The following is a 19,218-nucleotide window of genomic DNA, read 5'->3' as shown; positions in this document are numbered from 1 at the left end:
CCCTGCTTCCTATCGAATAGAAGCTCAACCTCTTCCCGGTCGTTTGCGATGGGCCGTCGCACAGAACATGCAAGTTCCGGGATGTCACTGATCGTGTTGACTAGAGCCCGCTCGAATAGATGAAAGATATGTCTCTTATCCGAATTCTGTGACACAGGAAAAAACAGGCATGATGAAATGTAGTCTCTTGGAGCGATCTGGTCGATTGCTGACAGTTTGACTATCTTTCCATGCGTGTTTAGCTGTGGTTGAATGGTAGTAGAAGTGAAGCAGGGGGATGGAATAAATGGTATGGCACTGGACATATCGAAGATGCTGCTTTGGTAATGTCCAAGCTTGAAAAGTGCGGATGCGCAAGATCAATTAATTTAGAAAAGTCTCAAAGATATCCCAGGCAGATAATAGATAAAGCAATATGAGAATCTGATGCATTAGACTCTCCAGATGCCGAGATTGTAAGTATATACATTCCTCCAGTCTAGATACCCAGACTCGCGAGAATCCGAGTGATTTCGTATTTACGCTTTGACCAACACATGATTGGGACGATATGCTGCACAGGCACTTGAGTCTTTATCTGACACATTCCGATAAAGCTTATGCGTAGTATCCTCCCTGACTGCAGATCCTTATACGAAGGGAGATGTATGATCGGGACCTTTGGTCCAAGCGCATGTTACATCTGTTTAACCTGATAGGCGATATCGCTTAGACATGATTCGACATTGGAATGTGACAAAAGAGCGGTCCGAGCCACAGCTGTGCAGGGTTTAAATTCATTCCGAAGCTTGCAACTGTAACACAAAATACACTAAAGGGTAGATGATCTACCATTTATCGTATGTTCAGCATTTTCGCGGTCTTACTGTGTTGAGTTTAGATTGCGAAAATAAAAAGGGTGTAGTTATAATAAAGCTGAAACGGAGGTCAAAGTGAAGTTGATATCATAGCAGCATTGAAGGGAGAAGCGCAATTTCTTTCACGTGTTTGCCTGACAGCGTACAAAATGAGAGCCAGTATGTGATGGCCGCCTCTTATCGCTTTACGAGAGGAGAAGCCATCCTACTCAATTATGGCTGGAAACAGAAACGACGAACCAACCATGTCCGACTCATGGGTCGAACCAGCGGGACCCATACAGCCATCCACCGTGAAGTGCTCAGCTCTCGATAATCTCACTGCTTCAGTGTATCCTTCGCCTACACATTTCTTTCCTCTAAAACCAGGAGCCGACGCCCGACAGCTCTACGAGGACTGCAAGAAAGGCCTCTCCCGATGTATATACGAGCATCCGCACCTCTCTGGCATTATCAGAAAGGACGAAACTGGACGATGCGCCATTGAGACTCGAGAAGCACCGCATGCCGGCACAAACTTCTGGTATCGAGACCATTGTCACGATTCAGATGTTCCTTCTTACCAAGAGCGTCAAGGATAACGGGTGGCCTTTCGGGGATGGCGAAGAAGATGGCCTTAGCAAGCTCCGACCACAAGACTTCCCCTACGTTCAAGACGGCGATCCTATAATTGCACCTCAGTTTAATGTCGTTAAAGGCGGTATAGTCTTGACCATGTCCATCACGCATGTGATTGGTGACCTCGTACAGTTTATGGACTTCCTCAGGTCTTGGTCACAGAACACGAGTGCGATAGCGACTGCCAGACTTAACGGTCAACCTGTACCTCCACTCCCCCAGCAGATATCGTCGGACTTGATGGATCGCTCCCTCTTGGCACCTGCGGTGGGTATCGAGGAGGACCTTGACAAGCTGGCAGCTCGTGCGGCGAAGCTTCCCCACCTCGACATGCTCGACCCTCGACGCCCGGAAGATGTCGCGGAGAAAGTGTCAAACCTCTTCACAAAGGCACGTCTGACCAATGACGATCTCGTGAGGTTTACTGAAGATGAACTCCGCACACTGTCTTGTTCTGTCTGGACCTTTTCGCAGCCCTCAATAAAGCAGCTTCAGCACATGATCCAAGAGGTCTTGCCTGGCGGCTCAAAAGTGTCGTCTACGGACTGCTTGACTGCTTTCGCGTGGAACCGATTCTTCGCAGCCAAATATGCTCCTGGTTTATCAGGTCCTGATCCTCTACCTGAGACTAGCAAGATAGTCTTTGCTGGAAACATCCGTCGTCGGTTAACGCCCCCTTTACCCAACAACTACATGCCAGCCTGTGTGGATTTGTTCCCCGTGTCTGTGAACACCAGCGACTTTATCTCGCCTGACCCCAAGACTCTGGCCCAAGCAGCAATGGCAATTCGCAACAGCAATAGCACTTGGAGTGGGGAGACGTTTCGGGACATGCTCGAGATAGCCCATTCACATCCTGTCAATCCAGGTCTGATACCCAAAGGACCCATCGATGCACTTGTCACGGATCATACACGAGCAAGTGCAGCTATGCTGTCGAGTTGGGGTCCCGAGCTCGGTACTTGTGAGGCCTTTAGAGAGCCTTATCTTGGGAGGATTCCGCCCCATGGGGAGATTACACTCTTGCCTCGCTGGAATAATGGTGATGTGGAGGTTATGTTTGCAGGAGAAGCTGTTGTGATGGAACGGTTGAGAAGCGACCGGCTTATGAGTCAGATGGCTACTTGCCAGTTTGTCATGGGTGATCCTAGGTTTGAAGTTACTCGTGGTAAGTATGTATCAAAGCTGTAGTAGAAACAGCAATAGCAATATTAGACATTGTTCCCCTGTAACTAGGATATTCTATTTACAACACTGGCTTGGCGAGGTTGCTCTAAAGCCACTGTATTATAATTGAGCTCTATTGACCTCGTTACCACCCTCGTCAAAATGAATTTTATTCCCCATGATCATAGAACGCTGCAAAGCCGCGCCAATACGTACTGCTGTTACTGCTGATTCTAGTTCAACAGGCACAGACTTGTCATCTAGCACGCATTCGGTAAACTCGATAGCCTCTCTTGTGAATGCTGCTTGGAATCGTCCCCAATAGTTTTGAGGAAGCTCATGCCTGATGCCTTCTTGTCCGTAGATTCGAACGTGGTTCTCAACCGGAATCAAGTTCACAGACAACTTGCCCTTTGTTCCGATGATCTCTGTCGTATCCTCTTGACCAGCAGCCATCATGCGTGAGGCATACAGATACGCAATGCGACCATCGTAGAATTCGACAATACCAACGGCGTTATCCCTATCATCATACTGTCGAAGATCCGGTTCCACAGCAGTAATTCCAACAGCGTGGACTGATCGAACTTTGGACTCTTGACCGAAGAACCATAGGGCCAGGTCAATATCATGAATACTGCAATCAACGAATATGCCACCAGAGAACTGAGCATATGCGACAAAAAAGCCTGAAGGATCTAGCACATCGCAAGTCTGGCTTCTAAGAACAGATGGGCGGCCAATCAAGCCTGACTTTGTTTTCTCGTACGCGTCGCGGTATGAAGCATCGAAACGGCGGGAAAAACCACACATTACTTTGAGATCGGGAGGGGTCGGAGCGGCGTCAACAACAGATTGAGACTGAACTATTAGCACAATGCGAAGCATGTCACATAGAAGCACTCACAATCTCGACGGGTTGTGCCAAAGGGGCTTCTCGCACAAGACGTGCTTGCCCGCCGCAATAGCCGCATTGGTCTGTTCAGCATGCACCGCAGTGGCAGAGGCGACACAAACAGCATCCAAACCGACGTGAGCTATCATGTCAGAGTAGTTCTCGTAGATAGCTACCCCATCAGGAGCGAGGTTCTCGGCAGCCCCATTCCCTCTCGGCAGCATCAGGGCTGGTGACAGCGACAAGAACAGCTCGAGGGACATTCTGATGGAAATTAAGGGCATGTCGCTTGCCCATTCGTCCGAGACCAGCGACTCCAACTTGGAGCTTGCGAGGTGCCATTGTATCAAGACTGGTGAGGTTGGAGAAGCAGTGAAGAAAGTGAAAGAGGTGAATGAAGGGTAAGAAGTAGGATGCTGGGGACCTGGCTTTCTTATTTATTATACAAACCCTGGCAGTCGATTTAGTGTCTCCATGTTGATGGAAAAAGCTGTATTATCTCGTCTTGGACTTTTATGCTAGGGAAAAGGACTGGCTCGACGCGAAAGAAGATGGTGGAGTAGAGCATTCGGAGGCTTTGGCCTTGAGTTCCATGCTGGTTCGGGGTAATTTGCCCCGACACAAAGACTGCGGCTAAACATTCCGAACAAAGCTCCACAGTTTCAGACCCGTTATACTACAGCGTACATCGTACATGACAGATCTTGAGGATCGATTGCGTTCCCATTATGGAGTATTAAAATTAACAGATGTCTAAGTCTTTTGATTTGCCAAGCCTTCAACCATTGTGTTAAAGACTATTCTACCGGATAAAATTGACTGAAGCTATAATACCAGTATTTTTCCAAGGTTGAATGGATCATAAATCCACCCAGCCCCATGCTTTCTTCAAATGGTCCTGTGCTGAAGCAGTGGGCCAGGAATGGGTATTCTGGGTCAACATCAACACATCCAATAACGCTTCCTGGTCCCGTCTCTCGGTAAATCGATCTCCACATGCCGTCACCCCCATGCAGGCCGTAAACGTGGCGGGTCTTGTGGAGGGGTTCGAGAGAGCTATTCCGCAAAGCTCTCGGACTTGGGTTCGGATATCGTCCTGAACCGGTCAGAATACATTGTCATGATCAGACGTATATCTCAACCTACGTCAATCTGCTTCCGAGCTAGCTGAGCAGCTGGTCCAATTCGTGGTACCCGATCATCATGGCACATGAGGAGAATACGAGCAAATATGCTATGCACTTGGCCGATGACTGCTGCCTGTTAGCAGATTTTCTCGAAGTAAATCCTCCAACATACCAACAGCGTGGTTTAAATAAATGATATGTGGAAAGGCTTCGCCCAAGCTCTCGTCCGAAGCACTATAGGCAATAGGCAGCCATGACACTGGCCGAGCTCGTAGCCAAGCTTGATCATAGTCAACTAGTTCTTGGTAGTGGTGTCTGTTTGGACCGTTATTTCCAAAACAGTAGTTTATAACATCTGCACTATGGACAATGATGCGATTTGCCCATGTATCATCGTCGGCTTCAGAGAGAGACCGATCCATGAATCCATGGTCGAGCCTGATCTTGACAGGCCTTTGGCTCGCGAAGCTCATCGTTACCTCTTGTCTCATGCCAATCCAGAAGGAGGCTAAGCGGAGGCTACTAGGCGTTGTTGTAGAGTCACAAGTGTTCATGAATAGCTGTATTCCTAACAGGTGACCTTCGTGATCGGTGCCGATAAGGGGAACGTCGAGTTCTTCGAGAGTTCGAAGAAGGATAGTCGCTGCTAGCAGATTGTCATCGTTGAGAGCAGAGGAGTCGTTTGAGATTGTTGTCAAGTGCTTGAGACATGCTTGATGGTACCGATCAGAGGCGTAGGGGTCATATTGCGCGTTTAGGCTGAGATGTCTGGAGGACAGGGCAAAGATAGCATTCAGGAGAGTCGGGCAAGATGCTGCTCGAGGGGGGACAATGTTGGCAAAGTGGCGGCTGGAATCGCAGAGATCGAACTGCGATAGATCAGTTACCCATTGACTCGAATAGAGAATAGGAGGCGTACCCATGTGCACATGTAGGTCAAATAATATTGCATCAATCTTACTTCATGGTTCTCCGTCAAGGGGTAGGGTACCGATTCTACGTTGGCCAGTCCCAATGTCGAACTGCGTGGAATTGGCCCATAATTGCGAGAACCGTCTTTGCTTACTGCAATGGCTCCATCCCCTCCACACATCGCAACTGCTGGCGTGTGAGGCGTTGGAGAGGCAACAGACCCAAAATTCGTAAGTTGGTCATTATGAGAATGAAGCGTGTTACCATGGGTATGCTGCCATTGGCTTAGGCTTTCCGAGTCCGATAGATAATAACCTTCAACATCAGGCGTCTCATCCACGAATTGCACTTGGAAGCTCGTAAGTTGAAGCCTGCGTGGATAGGGATCACTTACATCTTCTTGAACAAGGGACCCAAACTTGATTTGGGGACGACCTGCGGTGGATCTCAGCCTTCTAATCATCGCAATGATACCTAACAGCCAGGGAGCGGGCATACGTAGTTGAGTGCTTGAAACGAAAAACAGGCGCTGTGGCGCAAACCTTGCCCATCGAAGCGCATCGAAGGCATGTCTGTGTACTTTCTCCAGCAATTTGTGGACCCCAGACGCATTTGAGATGCTGTCTCTTGCAGGCCTAATGATCGTCAGAGTGGCAAGTGGCATCTCGGCATGGTTACCGATATCCCATTTCACTTACAAGACATGCAGTAGCTGTGCTCATTTTCTCTCAGATCGAATTTTGCCGTTGTTGTCTGGTGCAAATTATCTTGAGGGGCAGGTTGCCCCGATTATGACATTGCTCCAAGGGCAAAAAAGGCCGAAGAGTCGGGGCTATGCTCCGTTTTTGCGTTTGAAGGTGAAAAGGCCCGACACTCTAACCTGAACAGGCTTAACCCCCCAAGCTAATGGGTCCTGGGACGGGCCATTGCCCGATGTTTCTTGGAAGAAGACTTATCCCACTGTTACCCCAAAACTCTACAGACCTGACTCGCGCTTCCCCGCAAACTACCCCGTGTTTAATCCATGTCGATAACGAAAGTAACCCGCCTCCATTCATTGGTTATCTATTGTCGTTGGTAAGTCGCTGAGTAGACCGAGATTTTAACTATAATAGATCAGGTTCTCTGCCTGGAAAGTCACCAGAGATATTATTCATGCTCATCTACATTCAGGATCTACTTATAACACCCTCAAAATGGATAAGCAACTCGATCCCGTCAAGGACAAGCTTGACGAGTGTGGTGCTATTACAGAGGAGCACGCTGGCATGAACACTTCTCTGGAGCCATATGGTCCTTCCGGTATGATATTATTCCCCCCCTATTGGCCTTAACACGTTAGCGAGAACTGTCCTCGGCATACGTTGTAACCATATCACCTGTGACAAGCTGACAAACTAGGGTTCCGCGGCCTCTTCTCGTCTCCCTACGTCGCAGCCTGCGCAGCCTTTTCGGCTATCGGTGGCCTCCTCTTTGGCTATGATCAAGGCGTCATTTCCGTGACCCTTGTCATGGATCATTTTCTCGATCGATTCCCCGAAGTCTCTGATGATGCTCCTGGCGCAGGCTTCAAGAAGGGCCTCATGACCGCCATGATCACGCTCGGGGCATTCATAGGTGCCATCAACCAGGGTTGGATCTCTGACTGGATATCCAGAAAGCGTTCGCTGATGGTTGCTGTTGTGGTATTTACGATTGGATCTACTCTTCAGACCGCTGCTATCAACTATGCCATGCTGGTTGTAGGACGCTTTATCGGTGGCATTGGTATTGGACAGTGAGTTCAGCCTTTTATTTTGTTCATTCATGTGAACACTCTATGTTCCTTGACATTAACCATTCAAATCTGTTAGACTCTCCATGGTGGTGCCGCTCTACATCGCAGAGATCTCCCCACCCGAAATACGGGGTGCGTTGTTAGTCTTCGAAGAGCTGTCTATTGTTATCGGCATTGTTGTTGCTTTCTGGATAACTTACGGGACAAAGGTAAACCATCTTCTTTACTCGCGCAAAACTTAGCGCTAATATCTACTCTTGCAGGGGATCCCCAGCCACTGGTCCTGGCAACTACCATTCCTCCTCCAAATTCTCCCTGGTCTCCTATTGGGCTTTGGTGCTATTTTCCTACCATACTCTCCTCGATGGCTAGCTTCCAAAGATCGCGAAGAGGAAGCCTTGTCCAATCTCGCCAAGCTACGCGCTCTTCCCGAGTCCGATTCCCGAGTCCAACGCGAATGGATGGACATTATTGCCGAAGCCCGATTCCAAGCAAGTGTTCTCCGCGAACGACACCCTAATCTCACTCAAAGAACGGATGTTGTGGGAAAGATTCGACTTGAGCTTGTGAGCTGGGGAGATTGCTTCAAGTCTGGCTGCAGGCGTCGAACTCTTGTTGGTGCCGGCCTCATGTTCTTCCAACAGTTCACTGGCATCAACGCCCTGATCTATTATTCACCAACACTGTTCGGCACTATGGGCCTCGACTTTGACATGCAACTCATCATGTCGGGCGTCCTCAACGTGACGCAGTTGATTGGTGTTCTATCAAGTTTATGGACCATGGATCGTTTCGGTCGCCGAGGCATCCTCCTCTGGGGCAGCTTCCTGATGTTTGTTCCGCATCTCATTATTGCTGTCCTGGTAGGCAGGTTCTCCGACGACTGGCCTAGTCATACTGCCGAGGGCTGGACAAGTGTCGCCTTCCTTCTCTTCTACATGCTTGCCTTTGGTGCTTCTTGGGGACCTGTTCCCTGGGCCATGCCAGCGGAAGTCTTTCCGTCGTCTCTCAGAGCAAAGGGTGTGGCGATCTCCACTTGTTCAAGTAAGCTTATCAATTCTATCAAGCGTCAAGCCATTAACCTCGTTAGACTGGATTAATAACTTCATCATTGGGCTCATTACGCCACCTCTTGTCCGCGAAACAGGCTTCGGCGCCTATGTCTTCTTTGCTGTGTTCTGTCTTCTGTCCTTTGTCTGGGTCTGGTTCAGTGTGCCTGAGACTAATGGAAAGTCTCTTGAAGAAATGGATAGCGTCTTTAAGGACCGGACTGGAGTGGCAGATATTGCCGAGAAGGATCGTATCCTTGCGGAGGTCTACTCTGAGCGACTGAGCCGTTGAGGGTAAAGATTTAGGCAATGGCTTCGATAGTTTCCAAATCTAAATTTCACAGTCCTTTGAGAGTTGTCTTGATGACGGATGTAATCAGCCGTGTGAGGGGGCTGTAGAAGCCAGGCATGGTTTCTGGAAGACAATACTGCCGTTTCGAGACTAGATTTGGCCAGGCATAATTCCGTTTAGAAGTGCAACCATTCAATTCCGAGGTGCCCATTCCATACTAACACCAAACTATTTTTCTCATGTCATCCATCACCCGACTAGCGCAGGGGGCACTGGTTCGTAGTGGCTGCGTTGTCTGAGCGTATCTTTCACCATCCAACAAGGGATATGGCCTCCACCGTCAAGGTTTCAGAGCCAAAGTCGACATATATACAAAGATGGTCCTGATCGGGCCAAAGGATCAGACCCTCTGATGCAATCTATGACAAGCCCTTGATTATTGATTACAACGGAGGTAATTGGGTTAATTATTAGTTTGTTACGAGATACTGAAGGAGTCCTACCCTGGACACAGAATAAGTTATCGGACCGATAAACCAGCCACTGACAACCATTTTCCTGTTAGTTTGAGGAACTATACCTAAAAGGAACGGCACCAAACCAAGTTGGTATTTCAGCTGGAGTCTCCCAAAACGCCATCAAGGAGATCACGGACAAGTAGCGTCCCAATCAACCGTCTCACCTCGATTTCCCCCAGCCATATGACCCTCAGCCGTTGTCTAATTCCTGCAAAGGTCAGGGGAAATCTGGGGAAATGAGTCTGGGGAAACCAGTTGTGGCTTCCAGTAATGGCTGTATCAGGCCTAAAGTCAAATCCTGCCAAGGTTGGGACGACTTATATAACACCATGCATTTTCCAGTATGTGATCAACGTCAAATGCTTGTCCCTGATGCATCTTTGTCTTTTTGTACCCCACTCTTCGGTTCTATGAAACAATGTTTGGGTCAAATGCCAATTCCAGCAAGGATGAGGTCGTGCTCATATCCATGACCTCCAAGACAGTTGTTTCTCATGAGTCAGTTGTCGACGACAACCCCTCAGAAGACCTTGCGCGTCAGACCTCACATGTCTACGCTGACACCCTTGACAATCCAATATGGCTCCCTCGCCGATCAACAAGCTCGGGCGGTGTCGGCGCACGTATCCATCGCGGCCTGGCAAGCGAGAAAGAGATGACTCTGCTTGGATGCTGCCGGAACTTCCCCAAGGCGATCATGTGGTCTTTTCTTCTCTTCCTTACCGTCGTCATGGAGGCTTATGATAAATCCCTCATCTCTGGCTTCCTTGCCTTTCCGTCCTTTAGACGCCGGTACGGAGAACCCAGGCTGTCAGAGGCCGGCTCCGATGGGAGACGAGACTATGAGATATCGCCACTGTGGCAAATGGGGCTCCAGAATGCTGCCGTGGGTTGCGAGATTATAGGCCTTCTTGCCCATGGTTACATCTCATATGCGATTGGATACCGCAAGATGATGATTGTCGCGCTAGTGTGGATGTGTCTTGCAGTATTCCCAGCTTTCTTCGCTCACAATATCGCACTGCTACTTGCATCCCAAGCTCTCTGTGGTAAGCTTATCGCCGCCTATCAACCTGATGCACTATGTCTACACAATTATCGCAGAGACTGACGGATAGTTCTCAAGGCTTGTCATGGGGCGTCATCCAAACTTTGGCAGCGACCTATGCTGCTGAAGTAGTGCCATCAGTTATTCGAGCCGCCATCCTCAGCAATGTCAATATGTGCTGGCTTATTGGCCAGCTCATGGGCACTGGAATACTGCGAGCGCTTATCAAGAACACGTCAGATTGGTCGTATCGCCTACCCTTTGCCCTGCAATGGGCATGGGCGGTCCCACTGTTGTTTGTTATTTATTTCGCCCCTGAAAGTCCTTGTAAGACCCTTCCTACTCGAAGTATCTATCTGGACTTTTACTTATTTGGCACCTCTAGGGTGGTTAATCCGACATGAGAGACTATCAGAAGCTCGACATTCACTGCAGAGACTCACGAGCAACAAGCACATCGACATCGAAGATACAATCGCCATTATGCAGCACGTTGATTCAACAGAGAAGCAACTCGGATACGGTGGCGCGAGCTTTCTGGATCTTTTCAAAGGCTGCAACCGCCGCAGGACCGAAGTGTGCTGTATGACCTGGTCCTGCCAAGCCCTATGTGGTGCCACCTTGACCGGGTATGCCCCATACTTTCTGGAACAAGCAGGCTTCGAATCCTCCAAGTCATTCACTCTAGCTACGGGAATGTATGGCCTCGGCATCTTGGGCGGCATGATATCCTGGGTACTACTATCGATGATCGGAAGGCGGAGGCTCTACCTAGCAGGCTTGGTGGCTGCATTGCTGATTCTCACCACAGGCGGCATCCTGTCCATTATCCTGGCCAACCACTCATCGCTGAACTGGGTTCTTGGGTCCCTTATTATCCTGATGACCTTTACTTACAATATGTCCATTGGCCCGGCTTGCTATGTAATCGTGGCCGAGATACCGTCAACAAGGCTTCGGGTCAAGACCATTGCCCTCGCAAGAATCGTGTACAACTTCTTCACTATCATCAATAACATTGTCGCACCGCAGCTTTTGAACCCGACTGCATGGGACCTGGGTGGTAGGTCTTGTCTGGTGTATGCTGCCACGTCTTTCCTTTGTCTTATATGGTGCTATTTTCGGCTTCCTGAAACAAAGAAGCTATCATATTTGGAATTGGATATTCTTTTCGACAAGGGGGCTCCTACAGCCAAGTTCAAGGAACTACAAGATAGACTTGCCAATTCGGCGTATATCTCTGTATCAAAGGCAGAGCGGATCAGGAATGCTTGGCATGGCTGGCTGGCTTATTCCTAGTAAAGCGTTGACTTGTTTTCTTAGTAGTTTGAGTTATTTATGAAAAGGCGGTTGTAGTAATTACATGTGTTAATAATAATAATCACGGAACTCTTGCATCCGGTAAAGGATGTATAAAATTTATTATTCTTCAGTTTACATACGCGTATACGTAGATTCAGCTATTTTCGGGGTCTTCAATGACACCGAGAGCGAAAGCGAACTGTTTCGCTAATACGCCACGGCTTGGCAAAACAAGGTTGGCTTGTATTTGGCACACATAATTACCACTAGAAAAAGGGATAGTTAATGCAGGAACCACGATATAAAAGTTTACCTATATTTAGTACAGAGTACAGGATAAGCGTGGTGCGATTAAGCATAGTCTGATCCCGAGGCGGTGTTTAACAATGCTCCGGAATCCGACACATATATAGAGCTCACCGCTTGGAAAGCTATAAAAACCATCAATTCCCGGCCTTGTTAGACAGTTAGTCAATGTTCAAGATTATCACACACAATTAAAACTTACCTTGGCCTCTAATCCCAGCAACAATGCCTATCTTCGTTATCACCGTCCCAGAGATCCCTTCTGAGAGCCAGGAGCGCTTTCTCGGAGCTTGGCCCACTCTGAAGGAGGACCTTAAGTCTCAGCCTGGTGTCGCTGGAGTGTCAGCAGGACCCGTTGTAGCAGAAGACGGCGCTGCTTTCACCGGCTTCAAGTTTGTCCAGACCTTGGGTAAGTACAGAAGGAAGACTTAAAAGCTTGCATTGATGCTGAACGTGAACAGCTTTCAATACTGTTGAAGATTTCGAAAGTTTCCAGTCTTCTGCATGGTCCCAGGAGCACAAGGCAAGATATAAAGAGCGCGTGGGAGGCGAACCTGTAGCTGGCAAGTTCGAGGTCCCCGATTTCCCTGCCAATGCCTCACCCAAGGCGTTCACTCAGTTTACAACCGTCCTTCTCAACAACCCAGAGAAACGCGTTGAGCTGCGCAAAGCCTGGGCGGATCTTGCCTCAGCACTTGGAAAGGAGACTTGGGGAGGCGTCAGCGTTGGAGATGGCCCTTCTGTTGGCTTAGGTATGATCGGATGGGACAGCCTCGAGGTAAGTTCTACTCAAGGGTAAACGGAAAGATTACAATGCTAATCAAACACTGTAGGAAGCTAGGGCAGCTTATGGAAAGCCGCAGGCTGCAGAGGCGTATGCAGCATACAAAGCCCTTGGTCAGATTAAGAGCACTATGGTTAAGCTGGAGTAGGCCTAGCCATTAATTTTCTTAGTAAGAAGAGTTAAGATTAGTCTGTTCAAGACAAAACACTATAAAATAGATAGGATGTATTAACTATTATATTACCCTCTCTTGTAGAATATCCAACATCTTGAGCTAGTGAACTGCCATGTCACCAAGTTGATTACAATGCGAACATCTCCGGGCCTTATGCCACCTTCTTCTAATCAGCCCTTTTATAATACAACAAAGCTGAGTATTACGGTTTTAGGTGCCTAATTCGGCGATAAACGAGCTGATAGTGCTCTTTCGACCTTGACACCCGTCGATAGATATTGAAAGTATACCAACTGAATATGGGGGCAGGATTGAGTATATTAATCATATCTAAGATTATATACTTTTAATAAGAGTCTTTCCAAGTACAAATAGAGCCATACCAGCAAGTACATACCCCGTCGAAATTGATGGCAGTCCAAGTGTTCATAGATGGCAACAATCTATCGACAGCTTCAAGCTATTCTTACGAGCAAACTCAAGAAGTTACGCGTCTCCAATCACGAATTTGAACTTCACACTTGGGTAGTCAAAGAGTGTAGGGCTGCCCTCCATGTAATAGAGCTTGACATCATCGGAATAGTATCAATAAATAGGCGTATGGCTCGTTCCAGATTCACAGTCGAGGTACCCGTCAGCGCTCTCGCTGTAGGCAATAAAATCATACCAAGAAAGATTGTCGACGTTCTTCTTGGTTGTGAAGATGAAAGTGTATTTGTTGGAATTGTGGAAGGAAATCTGAGCGAAGAGCTGCGATCCATTGGGGAACGTGGCAGAGAGACAGGAAGTACCGGGCTCGAGACCAAAGGTGGCATGGCCCAAGGCGATGGATTTGTCGCTGGTTAGGTGGTTGTTTGTATTGTAGGTTTGAAGCCAGGTCTCCAGGGTCTCGTCATTGTCGGTACGAAAGGTAACACGTTTTGTTATTATTGGGGGGAATGAAGTTGTGGTGGCCTCAGCAACCGAAGTAGTTATAGACTCCTCGACGACCGTGGTGAGCAGCTTGATAGTAGTACCTTCATCTACGGTGAGGGTGGCAGAGGTAGATACTTCAGCAAGGGTAGTTGTAGGTGCCTCGCTGATCACAGTAGTTGTAGTGTCCTCGGAACCTGTAGTGGTCGTCAACGGGACCGACGATGCTTGCTTTCAGCTCACTGCATTTGTTTAAGTCTGCTTCCAACTGTCCCTAGTTGGTCAAGTCAGCTTTTGAAAAAGATTCAGGTTAGCTGCTAGCAAAATATGGAACACTGACACATGCCCGCGCTATCTGCGCCCCTCGGATCCCAAGAGACCAATTATAGTAACCTGGGGCTTTCTATGCGTCCAGCTGCCAAGGCACATATTGAGATTCAGTCACTAATTAATTCGTAGCTCAACAAAGTCACTAACGGATATCACCCATTGTATCAATTTCTCTTGTTCAAAACTACCGGATACACAAAGCATGAGGCCATAGCATATAGTCCTGCGCGTCTAAGCCATTCTCTGTGAGAAGTCGGCTGCAATCATGTTATCTTCGCTCGATTCCTCCCAATCACTGTAATCATCATCACTTAGACTGTCTTTACCTGCGTTATTAACTTCCCAAGTATCCTGCCGAATAGGATCCAGAGTAAAGTGATCATCTGAGGCAGGCATGGTATGAACCTTGTAGTACTGGTCGCTTAATGGCGTTTCAATCATTTCTTCGATTAAGCTATCATTGAAAAGCTTGAGGTCATCGTCTTCAATATAGGCCTTTTGAGCGTCGACTCGTGCCTGAACGTTCAGCAACCCCGGAGCCCGTTCCAGGCACTTGATAAATGCTTTTACAGCATCATCGTGTTGGTTGGTGCAGAGGTCATACTGCGTGCTTGGTTACAGAAGTGTTGATAAAATCAAGAGTAAGGAAACTTACCAAGACGCCGAGGTTATACCAAGGTTCGAAGAGATGAATATTAAGGCTGAGAGTGCGGGCTAAACTGTCATATGAATCTTGGTACTGTTTTATACTGAAGTACATTATAGCAACTGTTATCCAGAAAGAAGGACAATTGGGTTCGATATATATGGCGTTTACAAGACATTCATAAGCTCTTCTGTAGTCCTGCAGCTTAAGACATGCCCGACCCAAGAAGTACCAATTTTCGGCAATGGAACTATCTGAGGGGACTTAGTATCATGATTCAGCTGAAGCTGAGGAATGGTAGATCATTCTCACCTGATTTAACGGCGATTTCTAAGTGTTCTCTTGCATTTTGAACTGAATTATCCACAAATCTTTCTTCTGCTGTTCGAAGAATTTCAAGTCCAATGAAGGCGTTTGCCATGGGGTGAGTTGGGGTTTCACTCAATAGACGATGAGCATCGTCCATATTCTGTATAGGCTCCATCGGTTGGAGGTATCTGACCCTACGAAAGGTTTGTGTTTTTTCTTTCGAAATTATGGAGGGTATTTGAGGCCCTAATTCCGTCTTCGTTCTCCGGGGCATTCTGGAATAAGTACGAGGATGTAAGTGAGACTTGACATCGTTGTATAACTTTATCAGCGGTGTTGACGTAAAGGTTGTTGCAGCCCATCGACCACATAGAGTGCTATTGAAATAATTGTTAATAACGCATTTAAAACAGGAAATACTTGCTGTAAACTCACCAGACCTTCCGGTTCTCATGCTGCAAGACTTGCTCCGTAAATGTCCCTGGGCAGTCTGAATGCGTGCAGCTTTCCAGTGAGCGGGCACTTTTAACAACTATGGCTTGCTCGACGTGAAAGCCAGGTTTTACAGACATTGTCCAAGTATTCTGATCGACATGTTTTCCAGTCTTAGCATTCGACACGTCGAATAGGTTGTGAGTAATATAATCTGCTCCGGGTCTGTTGTTGGCATAGACTACGAATTGGAGCATGTCGTTGAAAGACTGTATCGCTGTTAACTATCTTCCTCTCCAATGAGACTCCGAGATAACTGCTGCTTACTTCCCAAGTTGTACATGCCTGTAGCGGTAAGGCCCAGCTCTCCCCATGTGCATCATCTAGTCGAACTATATCAAGAGTGAGATGCAGTGGTATTGCCTCAATAGCTCGTATGATGTGTTTTAGTTGCGCGGTGATATCAAGAAGCATGTACCTGTAATGTTGTCAGTAGGCTCAATAATGTTTATGTCAAGAACACTTGCGTGTTTCTGCTAATGGCTTGAAGCATTTCTTTTGAGCATCTGGTCAGACTGGGAATCCGTTAGCTGATAGAGACTGAATTTTCAAAGGATTGCGCACAGCTTAAAAAGCTCTTTCAGGTCTTGCATAAGACGAAATAGAATCTTGGCGTGGCGACTTAAGAAAGCCGCTTGGCGACGAACCATTGCTGTGGTGTTCTCAGTTTTCCGCGCGAGGCCAAGCATTGTCTTCTCAATAGCATTCAAATTCTTATTAATCATAATGGCTTGCTTGGACTGTGCTTCGGCATTAGTACCTGCATCAACTGCCAGTGCGTCGATTGCACCCTGTGTTCTCGATGTTATGGTCAGGATGTTCGATGCGTGTCCTGCTATGGCATTTGCATGTTTCTCAACCATCAATGACTGGCTGGTCCCAATATTACGAGACTGTAATGCGATGTGCTCGATACGATTCCTCGCATTCTGTTAGTCTCCTTAACACCGAAGAATCTTGGCATGAACGATTTTTCATCTCCAGAGTCTTCTGAACCACTTCCATCAAACCATCTGAGACATGATAGTTTTCCTCAATTCTTCCACATCGCCTTGCGCTATCATGGACCAATGAAGCCTGGTTCCGATACTGCTTAGGCTCCTGGTAGTTTTGAAGTGGCCCAAGCTGCTTTCTTTTGCTCGCATCTTCTCAGCCATGGACTGCAGGGGCTGCCTGCAATGCATGATGATCGCCCTGACTTTTTCCAACGTCTGACGCTCCGCAGGGGACTCAGGTTCCAAAATCAAGACGTGCTTTAGGGTGCTCCGCACAAGATCCAGTTCGGCACAAAGCCGTTGAAAATGCATCGGGGCGTCCTTGTAGTTGCGCAGCTCGATAGCAATGCGCTCAAAGAGGCCTAGGATAGCGATAACGTCACCCACGGCATATCCAAAAGACATTTTCACGTAGTATGTCGATGATTGATTTGCCTTCGGTTGCTTCGTGTTGTGTTTATCAGCTCAGCCTCATTTTTAAAGCTGTTGGTCCTAACCTCGTTATGCCAATCATGCATGATGTGTTCTATTACATAAACAGGGATTAATTGGATATCGTTAAAACAGAGATTCTCAATTCACAGCCCGCCTAGAGGCCTCATGCAGCCTATGGCCACCGATCCTGATTGGTCACGCAGATGGACAGGCATATTTCGAGACACAGCCACCATTCAATCTTGAATTTGCGATCAGGCATCGTTCCAGGCCTCCTGCTTGCTAGTAGCAGAGTTTACCGTAGTTCTCACTGCCTAGCCGTTTCCCACCAGTGCTTGAGCATTATGCGTATGTTGATCAACAGCATAATTATCTCTGTGTCTTAATGATCGCATATCTGCTAAACCTATCAGCAACTTGTTATCTGACATAATCTAAGCTACTTTCGACATTTTTCCACTTACAAATGTCGTCTTGTTGGTTCTGTATTGCCAAGACCACCGCGCCATCAGCCTGATATAGAGTGCCGGGTGTATATAAAGTCCTACTCAACGCCATAACCTCGTCGTGGTCTCACGCTTCGTGGAACTTCTACAGCAAACATAATTCTTGCCACAGCCGAATTCTTCAGCTCTAATTCACTACTTTGAATTCTTTCACATTCCTCACTTGCTAGCCCCTGCAACATGCATCAAGTCTTCCAACCTCAAGCAAATCAAGAGAACCTATTCTCATTTGACAAGACTCCAACTTACCTTTTCCGTCTCCATTTTCCTGGTTCAAACGGCTATAGAAGCTCTGACTGTGTCGAGTCTCCAGCCTCTCCCAATCACTTAAGCACAAAACACAATTCGGGCTCACCCTGTGGCACAGACCTCTTACAGCTTTCATCTTTGAAGGCCGCCGCTAGGTTGAAAGCTCATCTGAAATGGCATTGCTGTTATCCTGGCCGAAGTCCTTGTAATCTCATGTCCTGGTCCAGCTCCCTCCTTTTCCTTCTTCAATATGGTTTTTATCGTCACCAGACAGACCCTGAGAAGAAAGGTGGGCCTAGACCAAAACTCTCAGATATCAAGATAATAATGATTGATACCCGAGACTTCCCAAAGCAGGTATTCCTTCGCGATCTTGATGCCTTGGAATGGCTAGATGATAAACCGGATCTTAGAAGGCTACATAACCTGAGAAAAGGCCAGTTTTACTTCGGCGAATACCTCAGTCAGGGACGACTGGATATCAAAGACAATTGCGTTCAGATATCAATGCAGCAGCTTATTGATGGCGGCCTTTTCACGAGCATTTGTCCTGCACTGAACCAACCACAGAATTGGAGTTCCTGGGCAGAAGCCACAAGCAACCTTCGAGGGAGCATTCTCCAAAACAATTCTGTCGATAAACAAAGAATACGAAATACCATTTTCCTGGCCCAATCATGCGTAGGAGATAAATTTGTTGTTCCTTTCGCTATTATGTTACTTTGTTTGCGAAGCGGACCCTCCGATGATGAGGTGATTGCGAATGCTTTCCACTCCATTTTCACTGGTATGTGCATCGCATTATGGGATGTTCTAGCGCTAATTTCATATCAAGATGAAGAACTCGAATTCCAGAGCATCAAGTACGATTCCGAGTCTCAGAGAATGACGGAATTGCGTCGTTTCCAGCAGCTCATGGAAGCTGTCAAGAAAGTCCAGATTGATGATCCCGTTGCGAAAATCACTGAGGGAGTCAAAGCACTGCCTACCAACAAAATCCCACTTAATACCCCGAAACGTGGTTTTTCCCATGTTGGATTTGCTGACGAATAGCATTCATAGCAATTCTTGCATCTGGGTTCAGTCGTATGCTGGGGTATATGGTGGTAAGACAGCTGCGATCCTTCTTCATGCATGTTTCATAGACATTGTAGGGTTTCTTTATTTACAGGACGAATAACAACATCAAATTGACCCAAGTAACCGCCATGATAGATCCCGTCATCTTTCCTGCGCTGTTACCCGCTGTTTCCGTAGCAGAAGCCGCAGCCGTAGTAGATATAGCCCCGGAAGTCACTGTTGCAGCTGGCTTCATTGCCTTGACCTCGATACCGGAGACAACAGATGCAGCTGCATGCACATACGAGGTTTATAATAAGGAGCATTGCGATATGATCTTATTAATATCTGTTTCAATAATTGTCAGTAAACATATCACAATCTGTCTTTCCATGAAATTCTTACCCTCTGTGTCCTTGCTGTTTTGTGCCATACAACTTGCGTAAAGCCCTATTATG

General features: G+C 47.4%; 8 protein-coding genes across 8 annotated transcripts; 5 read left to right on the top strand and 3 right to left on the bottom strand.

Annotated features, from left to right (window-relative positions):
• The first annotated feature begins 930 nt into the window (after positions 1-930).
• On the top strand, positions 931-2,822 carry FOXG_17377 (uncharacterized protein). Its single transcript, XM_018397378.1, has one exon. It carries the CDS (start codon positions 1,362-1,364, stop codon positions 2,664-2,666), a length of 1,305 nt encoding a protein of 434 aa, XP_018258357.1. The 5' UTR covers positions 931-1,361; the 3' UTR covers positions 2,667-2,822.
• On the bottom strand, positions 940-4,031 carry FOXG_17376 (myo-inositol 2-dehydrogenase). The gene is made up of 2 exons (XM_018397377.1): positions 3,550-4,031; positions 940-3,503 (listed from the first exon to the last, which is right to left on the bottom strand). The coding sequence occupies exon 2, from the start codon at positions 3,453-3,455 to the stop codon at positions 2,763-2,765; it is 693 nt and encodes a 230-aa protein (XP_018258356.1). The 5' UTR covers positions 3,456-3,503; positions 3,550-4,031; the 3' UTR covers positions 940-2,762.
• Positions 4,032-4,319: 288 nt separating this feature from the next.
• Positions 4,320-6,240, bottom strand: FOXG_22797 (uncharacterized protein; the record flags this gene model as incomplete). Its single annotated transcript, XM_018403211.1, has 4 exons — positions 4,320-4,633; positions 4,684-4,790; positions 4,837-5,533; positions 5,584-6,240. 4 exons carry the CDS (start codon positions 6,238-6,240, stop codon positions 4,397-4,399), a joined length of 1,698 nt encoding a protein of 565 aa, XP_018258355.1. The 3' UTR covers positions 4,320-4,396.
• Positions 6,241-6,772: 532 nt separating this feature from the next.
• Positions 6,773-8,694, top strand: FOXG_17375 (uncharacterized protein; the record flags this gene model as incomplete). The annotated part of the gene is made up of 5 exons (XM_018397376.1): positions 6,773-6,878; positions 6,978-7,353; positions 7,430-7,562; positions 7,617-8,397; positions 8,444-8,694. 5 exons carry the CDS (start codon positions 6,773-6,775, stop codon positions 8,692-8,694), a joined length of 1,647 nt encoding a protein of 548 aa, XP_018258354.1.
• A 936-nt stretch (positions 8,695-9,630) lies between these two features.
• FOXG_17374 (uncharacterized protein) lies at positions 9,631-11,693 on the top strand (the record flags this gene model as incomplete). The annotated part of the gene is made up of 3 exons (XM_018397375.1): positions 9,631-10,261; positions 10,339-10,587; positions 10,646-11,693. 3 exons carry the CDS (start codon positions 9,631-9,633, stop codon positions 11,557-11,559), a joined length of 1,794 nt encoding a protein of 597 aa, XP_018258353.1. The 3' UTR covers positions 11,560-11,693.
• Positions 11,694-12,044: 351 nt separating this feature from the next.
• FOXG_17373 (uncharacterized protein) lies at positions 12,045-12,898 on the top strand. The gene is made up of 3 exons (XM_018397374.1): positions 12,045-12,277; positions 12,330-12,646; positions 12,702-12,898. Exons 1-3 carry the CDS (start codon positions 12,094-12,096, stop codon positions 12,798-12,800), a joined length of 600 nt encoding a protein of 199 aa, XP_018258352.1. The 5' UTR covers positions 12,045-12,093; the 3' UTR covers positions 12,801-12,898.
• Positions 12,899-14,290: 1,392 nt separating this feature from the next.
• On the bottom strand, positions 14,291-16,972 carry FOXG_22796 (uncharacterized protein). Its single transcript, XM_018403210.1, has 8 exons — positions 16,527-16,972; positions 16,081-16,424; positions 15,984-16,031; positions 15,784-15,934; positions 15,460-15,725; positions 15,028-15,401; positions 14,725-14,969; positions 14,291-14,672 (listed from the first exon to the last, which is right to left on the bottom strand). Exons 1-8 carry the CDS (start codon positions 16,914-16,916, stop codon positions 14,301-14,303), a joined length of 2,190 nt encoding a protein of 729 aa, XP_018258351.1. The 5' UTR covers positions 16,917-16,972; the 3' UTR covers positions 14,291-14,300.
• A 550-nt stretch (positions 16,973-17,522) lies between these two features.
• Positions 17,523-18,919, top strand: FOXG_17370 (uncharacterized protein). The gene is made up of 2 exons (XM_018397373.1): positions 17,523-18,488; positions 18,537-18,919. Exons 1-2 carry the CDS (start codon positions 17,633-17,635, stop codon positions 18,752-18,754), a joined length of 1,074 nt encoding a protein of 357 aa, XP_018258350.1. The 5' UTR covers positions 17,523-17,632; the 3' UTR covers positions 18,755-18,919.
• Positions 18,920-19,218: the final 299 nt, after the last annotated feature.

This window comes from Fusarium oxysporum, genomic scaffold (assembly GCF_000149955.1).
Source record: "Fusarium oxysporum f. sp. lycopersici 4287 supercont2.48 genomic scaffold, whole genome shotgun sequence".
Classification (NCBI taxonomy): domain Eukaryota; kingdom Fungi; phylum Ascomycota; class Sordariomycetes; order Hypocreales; family Nectriaceae; genus Fusarium; species Fusarium oxysporum.
Note: the sequence above shows the minus strand (reverse complement) of the source record. Positions and strands in the feature narration are given on the sequence as shown.